Source organism: Gopherus flavomarginatus, chromosome 4, assembly GCF_025201925.1.
Source record: "Gopherus flavomarginatus isolate rGopFla2 chromosome 4, rGopFla2.mat.asm, whole genome shotgun sequence".
In the NCBI taxonomy this organism is placed as follows: Eukaryota; Metazoa; Chordata; order Testudines; family Testudinidae; genus Gopherus; species Gopherus flavomarginatus.
Window position 1 is genome coordinate 88,846,716 of NC_066620.1, and position 12,263 is coordinate 88,858,978.

Below are 12,263 nucleotides of genomic sequence, written 5' to 3' on the forward strand. Positions count from 1 at the left end.
TTACACAGAGTAGATAGAAATTTCCATTTACATAATAGAAAAACAAGATTTCAAGTAACTCATTTTTAAATATTAATGCATATAAAAATAACACTTCCATAAAAATTGGCATTTATTACTCCTTATCCTAAAGAGATGCTGCTACTTTTCAGCAGTGAATCGGTTTTAATTATCTTTTCATACTCGGATCAAAGCCAAAATGTCCAAATACAAAGGGTTGGTAGCATCAGTATTTAACTACTTTTTAAAAAAAGTATTAGTGTAATACATTAACAATTACTGTGCTATAGTCAATATTAAGAGTACCAAATTACATTATTAAATCCAAAAATTAATTACAGGACACAACTTCAATATTAAAATTTTCTGATTTAAATTGTTGTTTCTCTTACTTTGTTCATATTCTGTGTAGTTTGTAGACCAGCATTTCATAGCTAAGAACTTAGTAGGCTAAATATGGTATGCAATATGTACTTTCCCAGGACATGTTTAAGGAAATGTTTAAGTAGAAAAAGTGTTGCTTGATGATTTTACTGCAATATGTTTTCATACCTTAGCAGCAACAATGCTTAGGCCCATTCCATTTTGTTTCTTTAATGTTACTGTGATGATTTCAGGTTCTTTCCTCAAAGGTTGAGCCTATCAAATACAAATTTGGGGGGGGAGGGTGGAGAGACGACAAACATGTAAGTTTGCATTAACAGCAAAACTAAGCATGAAGATTTATGCATTAAACAGTGTAAATAGATAAAACAAACAATGAATGAGTGGATGGAATACCTGTTGACAAACAAAAACTCCTTGTACAAATCATTTTCACATTAAACACCTGTGACTCTTGATTAGTATTAATTTAGACAGAGGTTATCAGCATTAAATCTGTGCTCAGATCACTGCCAAAAGAAAGGTCAAAGTCCACCAAAAAATTTACTGAGATCTAAGAGATCTACAATTCTAAAATAATTTAATAAAAATAAAAGCTGAAAACTAGTTCAATCATTTTATGATAACTGTGCTCTTTGAACCTTGTTTCAGTTTTTTTAACCCAACCTCTAGAAAATAAAATTCATAAGCAAAAATACTGAGGCAATTAATATTTTCTGAGCAGATTAAAACCTTTAAATACTTCACAAAAAAGTAAGCAAGATGTTTAAGTTTGAAAAAATCACAAGTGGATATTTGCAGTACGTAATTTTCATGGTCTTTTGTGATGGTGCCAAAACCCTCTTAGGTAATGTAGGTGACACTACAATCTTAAGTATATGAAGCCCATAGTAGTGTCCAAATGAAGCAAAACTCTGTCACTGTGGGTTTCATAAGACAAAAGTTAAGCAATTAAGTAAAAAAAGAAACACCATTGTGGTAAAGTTAACTGTTTTGTTTTTTTTTTTAAAAGCAAGGAAATTCTAAGTGAAGTCTATCCTAGCACTCTTGTGCCAAAGACTGCAGCAAAACAGGAACCTGCTCCCATTTTGATAGAAGTTTTTCCATTGATTTAAAAATTGGAACATAATCAGGTTTCAAGTCTATTAAAAACTCACTGGAGAGTGACAAATTTCTCAAAAACACTATGTAGAGGAAAAAGTCACAAAACCCGGGGAACATATAGCTTTGTCACTGTTTCCATCTTTCAGCTCCTTTTCAAACAAAGACTTAAAAACTAAGTCAAATCTTCAGAAGTATTTATTTTTATAATTTTACAGACTACCCATCAGGAGTAAAACTCTCAAAAAAATCGGTGTTTCAAAAAGATTCAATCACCTTCTCTAGAACCAAATTATGCACTTCATTATGGATGTCACAAAGTACAATTATTGTCAGAAAAGCAAATGGAAAAATGAGATCTACTTTGTGTGTGTAATTCAGGGTATTAGCTTACATTAGTGACAAACAGACAATGTGTTACTTGATTACTTCCTTTTTGGGACTGATCTCTAACTAGTCCAAGACTTCTGAGATATTGTCCCTCTGTTTCCAAATACTGGAGGCAGTTCAGGTTCATCCACCTTAATTGTAATGTCTTATATTATATTCCACTATCTACTGGAAGACATTTCAAACTTTTGGCTTGGCTAGACAGGTTGTCCCAAAGAGCCTGAATACCATAAGGCTTGGATGAGCCTGCATTTATGGCATTATTAAATGAGGAGACATGTGGCGTCATGGTCAGAGGTCTAATCCCAAAGAGCTGAAACCCTTGTTTCCTGTGGCTGTTATTCCTTGCTGTCCACACTCCTGTATAGTCTGAGATGGTGGAATGCCTGCATGAGGCCAGAAGAGCCGTTTACCTTGCAGGAGCATCCAATGTATTTTAGGATTTATCACTGAGTAGCCAATCAATCAGATTCAAAGGAACTGGGATATAAGCAAACTCTATCCCATCTATTCAGATGATGGAGAGCAGACTCTTGCAATAGCTCCATTATGTTAATTGTGTCAAAGAGATGCACCATCTAATAACTGGCACAGATAAATTCCTAGACAAGCCATCTAGTCTATTATCATTATCTGTGAACACTTTTGGAGGAGTGAGATCAAAGAGTAACATTTTGTACTAATAAAAGCAACTGCTATGGGTGAACTGAAGACTTGGCTGATGAAAGTGTCATATTGTAAGTCTCTGACAGGTCCACTGATATGAGGCGGTTTCCTGGAGAGATTACAGAGAGAGGAAGACAGTCTCCATCCTGACTTCTGTTTTCTTCATCAACCTCTTCAGCCTTTTGAATGTACACAGCCCATACTCCTCCAGAGCTTTTTCATATTATGAGGAATACAGAGCAGAACCTTGTTACCTTTTCTTGAGGGACAAGTTCTACTGCCCCTAGGTCTAGGGCCTACAAGATTTCCTTCAGGATGAGTTGATACTTTTTGTCACTGCTTGAGGTGAGGAGATGAAAAAATGGTGCGGAAGAATATGAAACCCAAGAGAGTATGTCAGCTGCACTACTTCTTGTACCCACTTTTCTGATGCCTATTAGCACCAGATGTCTTAAATGAGATATCATGCCCTCAAGTCCATTTTAGAACCAAGGCAGGATGAGTCTCAGTAACAGTGACTGTCTGAATTGGAAGGAGATTTTTTTTCTTTACTACTAACTTAAATTTGGCATGGTGTTGAGGGTCTATGCTTCTTTAAGCTACTGCAACCAGGATACTGTGGTTTAAAAAAATCCAAAAAAACAATTGCCAGTGAGGCTCCTAATGGCAGTTTGGAAATCCTGTCTAATGATGATTTCTGCCACCCTGTCTGTAGGGTCTTTTGGGAAGGAATCCCTCTTAGCAGGAATTGCCATTTCCTTTGCCAGGGATGCCACTGCTGCATCAGCCTTAGAAAGGATGAAGAAAAAACCTTTGGGTTCAGGATTTCTTGAGTCCTGATCCCCCACTTGGCAGGCACTTTAGTATTCCATCCTAATGATTTCTTCAAAGCAATTGAGTAGGGGATGGCAAATTCTGCTTTAATTCTGGTTTCCTTGATTTCATCATATAATATTTTGGTAAACTAATGCAATTATAACAATGTCAAAATATTTAGGCTATGACAAACTTCTCATTGAAGTAGTACTGGCCTTTTACAAAGAGGTTAAATTCGTGTTTTTTCAGACCGAGTCTTGTTGCCTAAGAGTGCTCCAACAAGCAAAATGAAAGTGAAAAAAAAACCAAGCCAAGAATACATTTCCTTGACGATTTTGCAAAAAACAGAAGAATGTGCTAGATTGCTGAATATTCAACATTAATATTTAGTTGGTGACTGCTAGTTTACACAGCCCAAAGCAGAAAAGAATACACAAGTAAATAAACAGGTTGCCCTGTACATATAAATTAAAAAATATACTTTCAAAATAAATCTTTTAATAGTATCTTTGCCTTCTGCTCCCCATTGAAAAATTGTTTACAGTAGGATTGGGAAACACTGATATAAGCTGATCTTATAAAAAATGTGTGGAAATGTTTCTTTTCTTTGCTAAGAAGCCACATGAACAGCAGTGAAATCTATTCTTTGGAATACGGATAAAAACCAAGTACACAGAAAATATGGTTCATTGCAGGTTAATATTTATAGACTCTCGCTCTGAATTACCCTAAAATGAATACCTACTAGCTCAGCATTCTCGCGTAACAGGTGACTTTCATAATCTGCACCTTCAAAATACATTGTCCAAGTGCCTGGTGAACGTGGATGAGGTGTCAGCCTGCAGAAGCCTAGAGGGGAAAAAAGCACAAATGAACATGTGCCACTCACTTGAAAAATTAGCTGGTGAAACATAGCTAAAAATAACTGTTTTTCTGGTGCATTACTACCATACAGCAATATTTATCCTCATCTGTTAAAATGTTTTGAATGGTGTATGCTGAACAAAAGATTACAGGCATGTAAGAATTTCACACTCACAAGTACGATTACCACCACAACCTTACAGTTCTTTATAGCATCTTCCACCGGAGGAACCAAATGTGCTTAGCAAACGTTATGGGGTCATTTATGACTCCTTTGAGCTTAAAGTGTTCTACAGAGAGAGGACTGGCTGTGTAACCCAAGCAGCAGTTCTTGGTAGTATTGTGCCTTTGAAAGACTTGGTAGAACACAAAAGAAACACTCAGCCCTTGTTCCCCTCCTCTTTCAGATTATACACTTTCTCCTAATTTTCTTTCATGGCATGTTTCTCTCCTGTCTTTCCTGTTATTTTTCATTTCTGCAGGATCCGAAGTGATAGCACTTTTCAAAAGGAAGGACCACACAGGGAACATTTCTCTCTTTCTACGGGTCCACGTATAAAGACCTTGATGTAGATGCTCACTAAACACACATGGCCAGCACACAGAAGCTCACTTCAAATATTTAGAAGCCTGAAATAAACATGCATTATGCCAAGGGGATTCACGAAGTCATACGAAAGTAAAATTCAGAAAAGTATATAAAAGTTTTACATACCACGTGAGTGGGGTAAATTTAAATTTAATGAAAGTGTAAAGCAAAGGATAAATGAAATAAGGATTGAACACTATTGTGATTGAGGAAAAAACAATAAATACCTCTAAAGATACCTCAAGTTCTACATTTACTATACTAGAGAAAAACAACATTAATATACAGTTTAATAGTAGTAGGACTGACCTCTCTGGCATAGTGGATCTAAAAATTCTTGTAAACCACTTGGAATGTTTCTGACTACATCACATGAATAGCCATCTTCTGGCAAAAGAAAAGGCAACTGTAGATCAGGATCCTCTTCTAGCTGGACTTCTCTGCCATCACTACGTGCTAGTTTGTCAGCTGTATTTTCTGCAACAGCCACTACATTCTCTATCAACTCCTGGACACAGAATAAAAGGACATTGTTATGTTTAAAGGGCTAAATTAATTCCACTATTTTTATATTTATATATATTTACACACACACACACACACACACACACACACACACACACACACACACGCAGAGAGAGAGAGAGAACTTTACGATTGCATCATTAAGAAGCCAAAATTCAGGAAATTACAAAGCAAAAGTTGCACATAAAACCTCAACTCTACCCCCATACACGTGCCTATATATTACAAACACAAGCGTTATCAATTCCAGTATCATGCAACTTCATTCTCCAACCCTGTGTAGCATCTTCTAATATCTTTTTTTTAACTTAAGTCAATACACTAGTGAACATATATTAGACATTTTACATAAGGTCTGCATTTGAGTATTAGTATGTGATCATGTAATTAAAAACTATACTGTAATGCGTACACACAGTCAAGTACACATGGCAACCTTAATTTTGACATATCTTGTCTTGGGTGTATAAGTAATATAATTTTTGTAAAATATTTTGTCCTTTTTTGCACAAAAGAAAGATAGGGGGAAAATGCATTAAAAGGGGCTGCTTATTCCAGAATATGAAAGCTCTAGTGGCTCACAAAAAATTAATGATAATGTACAGTTCCATAATATGGGACTAGTTAGCTATTTGCTACCAGAATGCCCTGTCCCACAGTTCTTAGAAGGTTCACTGGAGGGAGGGCCCTTATTCTGTACCACAGTAAATAAATCCAAAAAGGGGCCCATATCATAAAAACTTTTGGAATAATCAAAGGTACAGCAGAGCAATGCTCTCACTTGCACATATTATATAGTGCAAAGCAGCCTTTGTATCTTGCAAAGTTTCATGTATAACTTCAGAATGCTTTTCACTGTGCAGCTAAGTTAGCAACATACGTATACACAGTGAGGTCTTCCTTAATTGAGCTTTTTATGAGCTTTGCAAAAGAAATTCAAAAGCTAACTATTGTCACAGTGTTCACTTTTCATTGGAATATTCAGAGAGAAGACCATCTCCATGCCACAATTCTCTCTCTGGTTGCTTCGACTCTAGAGCTGTTCAAACACCACCACATTTTAAAAAATAAATAAGACATTTTGTCTCTCTCTTCTTATACTCAATCTTCTAAAAATGTCACTGCAGGTCAGAGAAACCTTGGAAAATTTTAACCTGAAATGGGAATGTTTTGAGTGGGCAAGATGCTCCGCAGATAGAGTGTTTAAGAAGCAGATATAAAAGACCCCACTACGCTACACATTCCTTAGTTCCTCTCCAAATCAGAAGAAATGATTTTAACATCCCAGAAGTATTTGAGCATAAGCTTTCTTAGGTGAATACATGCGTCTGATTAAGTGGGTATTCACCCACGAAAGCTTATGCGCCAATATGTCTGTTAGTCTATAAGGTGCCACAGGACTCTGTCACTTTTTACAGATCCAGATTAACATAGCTACCTCTCTGATATTTAACACTCCAAAGTACAATGGAAGGAGGGGAGGTTAAATGGGGATATACAGAACAACACACTTGTTACTGGCACATAAGTTTTTTCTTATGACTGCCTCCGCAGATCCCCACTGCAGTGGACCAACTTAATAGCAGTGATAATCCTGAGAATAGCTGAAGAGTTTGTGACTCTTACTAAGTGTAGATGACCAGGTATCAGTACATAAAAATGCCTCCTTTCTCTTCCAGCTTCCTAGCAAACAAAGTCCTTTCCACAATGATCCATGCATTTGCTACCATCAGACTGAATTACTGTAACTCACTGTATTTGAAGGTGAAAGTCAAGATAGAGTACAGGTTTCAGCTGGTACAGAATGTGGTTGCCTGCCTTCTCCATGGTTTAGGTCACCATAAGCACATGAGACTGGTACTCGAGTCCTTATACTGCAGGGATTCTCAAAACTTCATTGAACCAGGACCCACTTTTGACAACAAAATTTACTACACAACCCCGGGGTGGGGGGTGGGGGGAGGGACTAAAGCCTGAGCATTGCCACCTCAGGATGGGGGGGACAAAATCTGAACCCCACCGCCCTGGGCAGGGGGCCGAAGCCAAAGGGCTTCAACCCCAGGAAGGGGGCCTGTAACCTGAAGCCCGCCACCCAGAGCTGAAGCAGCTGAGCATTGGTTTTGGCTCTGGGCAGTGGGGCTCGGGCTTCGGTCCCGGGCCCCAGCAATCTAATACCAGCCCTGGCACTCCCATTAAAATGGGGTTGTGACCCACTTTGGGGTCCTCACTCACAGTTTAAAAACCTGTTATACTGGTTTCTAGTCAGTTTTCAATGCCAGTTTAAGGCTTTGGTCCTAATCTTCAAAGCAATTAATGGATCAAGCCCCAGTTCTAAATTATAGACCAAATTTTGATCTATGGACTGTTTTGATAGCTGTGCTTCTCTGGGACAACACAGATCACGACAAAGCACATGAGAATCTTCTTCAGCTATCCCTCGATGCAAGGATGATGTCTGCCAAGAAGGTTCACTGGTGAGTTTTTAAGTGGCTGAGGAGCCCATTCTTGCACTGCAGATTTTCCCACAGAAGTGACAGGTGTAATCTTGGAGGAGACAATTGTTGGCTGGACTGTTATGACCTCTCTTTCCTCCTTTGTTGCTTCTCTGTCTCATGAGCACATCTGTTCTCGTCAAAGCGAGCTGTGGTTTGGTGTATGGTGTGGCGTCTGTGTTCTGTTCCGTGCCAAGTACTCCCAGTTTGTTGGGCTGATGACTCCCTTTTTAAGATGTACTTTCAGTATGTCTTTGAAATGCTTCCGCTGCCCTCTGCAAGCCCTTCTTCCCTGACTTAACTGAGAGATGAATACTTGCTTCAGGAGGTTAGTGTCAGACATACGTACACAGTGGCCAGTCCAGTGGAGTTGGTATTTCATGACCTGTGCTTCTACACTGCTTATGTTGGCTGCAGAGAGAACGCTGATGTTAGTGTGTCTGTCTTCCCAGTTGATCCTGAGAATTCTCCTGAGGCAGCACTGTTGGAACCACTACAGGCACTTGAGATGTAGTCTGTAGATTACCCAGTTCTCTCACCGATAAAGAAGTGGGGACGACACCTGCCTTGTAAACCAAACTCTTTGTACCTGCTTGCAGATCCCTATAATTGAAGACTACTCAAATTAGTCTTTCAAATGATGTGCTGGCACAGCCGATCCTGTATTCAATCTCTGTGTCAATGCTAGTGTTAGGGAGAGGTGGCTGCCAAGGTATGGAAAATGGTCCACATTTTCCAGGGGGTCTCCACTGAATGTGATTTGTGGAGTACAAAGAGTAGTTTGTGCAGCTGAGGGCTGATAGAGTACCTTGGTACTCCTGATGTTGAGCGAGAGATCCAGGTTGTGATAGGCAACTGCAAAAAGATGTAGGGTGCTTTGCAGGTTGGCCTATGTGTTTGTAAGAATGACAGTCATCTGCATACCGAAGGTCAGTGCTGACAATTCTCATGATCTTAGATTTTGTCTGGAGACGTCGAAGACTCCCAGACATCATGAAACCTCTTTGCCATAAGAATGACATCAAAAACAATGGAATACTCCTCTTGCAAAAAAGCCCATTAACCAATACAAAATGTTGAGCCAAATCAACCTTTAAAAAAAAATAAATTCAAAACTGAAACCCTACCTAAAGCATATTTTCATCCCAAAAAGGGGAAATGATAGACACTTCATGAAGTCCATTAGAGACTTTGCTATTGCTATCAATTTTACATGGAAGGCACTTAGATATGACAACGATGGGCAACAGTATAACTCTATATGTAAGACAGACGGTACCATTAGACAGAGACTAAACTACTGCTGTCTCAATATAATGCCTGGTCTACTCTAACAAGTTGGGTTGACCCAAGTACATTGTCCAGGGGTGTGAAAAATGCACACTCCCCCCAAAGCGGGACAGTTAAACAGAGTTCTTCTTTCAACCTAGCTACCACCTCTCAGGGATGCAGATTACCTATGCCAATGGGAGAAACCCTCCTGTCGGTGTAGGCAGCATCTACATTGAAGAGAGCTACAGAAGTGCCGCTGTAGACAAGCCTTAAGCATCTGATCTGGATTCACAATTAGAGAACAGAGCTTCATGAAAGCATGAATTGAAATCTAGACAACAGCTTTTGCAAATTTCAAGCAAGCTGCAAGAGCTTTAGAGAGTGAGGAGGATTCAGGATCAAGGACTGAGTTGCATCACTCAGCAAATCACAGTGCTGAGCGCCTTGAAAGACCTCAAAGTAGAAACACCCCAAATAGGTGTTGGTTCCAAAACACAAAAAACTAACATTAAGTCTTGGATCTGAAAAAATCCTAACTCCTTCAGTTCTCCCAAGTATCCAATGAGGGTGAGTTCAGAGCAACTTGGATCCTCTTCTGTTAGAATCTAGGGCCTCTTCTCAGACTTTAGGGATATGTCCCGGTGTACAGAGTCTTTTCTAGTATATAGTGAATTATGGTATCCTGGATACCATGATAAAGTAACTACCAGCAAAGGCTGCTTAAAAAAAAAAAAAGAAAAGAAAAAAAAAGCACGCAGTGTTATTAATGCAAAGATGATGATTTAATCAATTGTCTCCAGGTCTTTAACAGCAAATGAATGAATAAAAATTGATGGGTGAATCTTGCTTGTAAAATGGCAGTTTAAATTAAGCTATGTTCCGCAGTAAAGATGACTATGGGAAATAGTGTTTATTTTCAAATTTAGGCCATATTCACAGATTTTTGGTTGGAGGACATTTAAAATTATGCTGTAGAGTCAGTTCTACCTAGTTACGAAGAATTTACAAATGGTTCAGTGCAGGAACACTACTAAACAAAAGGCACTTGCATATGCACACTAACATATTTGTTGCTGCTATTAAAATAAAACGTTTAGAACACTGAAAACATTACTTAAACTTTCACCTTTTTAATATGAAAAACCTTCTTAGAAGAAAAAGCTATCCTGTGACTTATGGCTTATTCTAAGATCTTAAGGTATGTCTACACTGCGGGTGGGAGGTGTGATTCCTAGCACAGGCAGACAGACTTGAGCTAGCTCAGCTCAAGTTAGCACACTAAAAACAGCAATGTGACTGTCGTGCCACGCATGGCCAGCAGGTTGTATGTAACCATTTGTTCATCTGAAGATGTTTCCAACAGCCTGTTCTGAAGGAATACGACTCAGATGAAGAATTTTCACCTACTCTTTAGAGAAAACAAAATATTTGAGCCTTTCATTTAATTTCTACAATAAAGATTTTAACACTATTTCTTACTACTACACCTATAAAAGTGATATTCAATCAATACATTTACTATTTTACAGGCAAGTGGTGATTAAACTCTATAGCCAAAGTATTTTCCCCAGAAATGTTGAACAATGCATTAAATGACTTACTGTTGGGATAAATGGTTCATCTGGAGCACAGTGATAATTCTGCAATAATGCCTGTAGTTGTAGAGAATTCAACTTAAAGCAGGTACTGTTAATATTTGGAATGTCATCATGTGAGTATTTATCCATGGTAAGTAGTGTAGTTGCCTTTAAAAAAAAACCCACCAGAGAGTTAATTATAATTTAAGAATGGAATATAACCATAGTTCTTATTTATTTCACAGTTTCTTTACGTTTACAGAGAAGGCAGAGCAGAGGACACCATGCAGCAAGAAGCCAGAATTGCTGCAAAAGTGATGAAAACTTAATTTTCAATATCCCTCTTCTCTTCTGCAACACAAATACTCTTCCTCTTAGTTCAGGAACCAAGGGAACCCTAAATTAGGTAACAGATTAATTTTCCTGCTACTATATCCATGCAAAGTAATCAAACTCAGTGTATTAGGAAGAAACTGATTTGATTCTCTTGGGGAGATATTCAGTTCATTTTCAGTAAGTGACTGCGCTAATATACAGAGAGGCTTTTACAACTCTACACACTGAACCAGGGTTCTAGAATACATTTACACAAATAAATCTTGCTGAATATTTGAAAAAACTTTGAGGAGTACGTTTCACTGAGAACCAAGAACAACAATACTCACCTGCACTATCCTGCTTAGGTGGCAATCAGCAGCCAGCTCTAGGCCCTGTTTTTCTGCCCAGGCCTCTATATGGCCCAACTGCTGACGAATGATGGCTCCCCAGTAATGCGAACACAATCCTGAATCTGGGTCAGTAACCAATCTATTAAAAAGCCACATGTTGATAAAGTGAAAGAGCTGGGAGAAGAGCTGTATAGTCAGCGCAGCATTCACTCTACATCGTCGCAACAGGGACATAGCTCCAGTTAGTGTATGCAAGACATCATCTACAGAGACAAAGAAGAATGTATTCGTACACATTAGTATTTAGGAGTTTATCAAAACCATAAGTTCAGGCATCCAAATTGAATTTTATATTGCTATTGAATACTATTACATGAATTATGAAAGACAATTTAGAACACTGTTCCAGAATGGCACCCACACACTTGATATTTGTTTATTCCCTAATATATTCCAAGAATTTTTCAGCTGATAAAAATCTATTTTAAAAATAGAAAGCTAAGTGATTGAAGTTGAATTTCATAGCATTTTATTAAGCTATACAATTACAGAAACCAACTAATTATACTCTTTAGATTCCAGCACAAAATAAATACAGTAAAAAATTCTCGCAAGTTAGAGTTCCTATGCATAAAACACATTTAAGCTATTCCATACTACTGATAAATAGCATGCTTTTTGACAGAAGGCAAATAATTATTGGTTTTTCCACTTCTAACAGAATATAGACAAGGATTGTATTGTAAGCCCAAATTAACATATAGTACATAAAATAGTTAAAATTACATTAAATGTCCTCTTGCACACAAATGTCTAGTGTGTTTTTTATTATTATTTTAGTTCTATCTTTCTACAACTACATTATAAATAGAAACTTTGCACTCCTCCTCCTAGCTTTAACTCAAACAGGTAACTAAAA

The 12,263-nt window shown here is 37.9% G+C and overlaps 1 protein-coding gene across 25 annotated transcripts in view; it reads right to left on the reverse strand.

The window, feature by feature from the left end:
- The window catches only part of AFDN (afadin, adherens junction formation factor), a 214,021-nt gene that overhangs the window by 51,193 nt on the left and 150,565 nt on the right, over positions 1-12,263 (reverse strand). For all 25 annotated transcript variants that reach the window (XM_050948994.1, XM_050948986.1, XM_050949007.1 and 22 more), the window contains 5 exons: positions 11,342-11,607; positions 10,701-10,844; positions 5,120-5,318; positions 4,103-4,206; positions 553-639 (listed from right to left, as the gene is read on the reverse strand). In XM_050948994.1, coding sequence (XP_050804951.1) covers positions 553-639; positions 4,103-4,206; positions 5,120-5,318; positions 10,701-10,844; positions 11,342-11,607 — 800 coding nt within the window. The remainder of the gene's footprint in view (positions 1-552; positions 640-4,102; positions 4,207-5,119; positions 5,319-10,700; positions 10,845-11,341; positions 11,608-12,263) is intronic.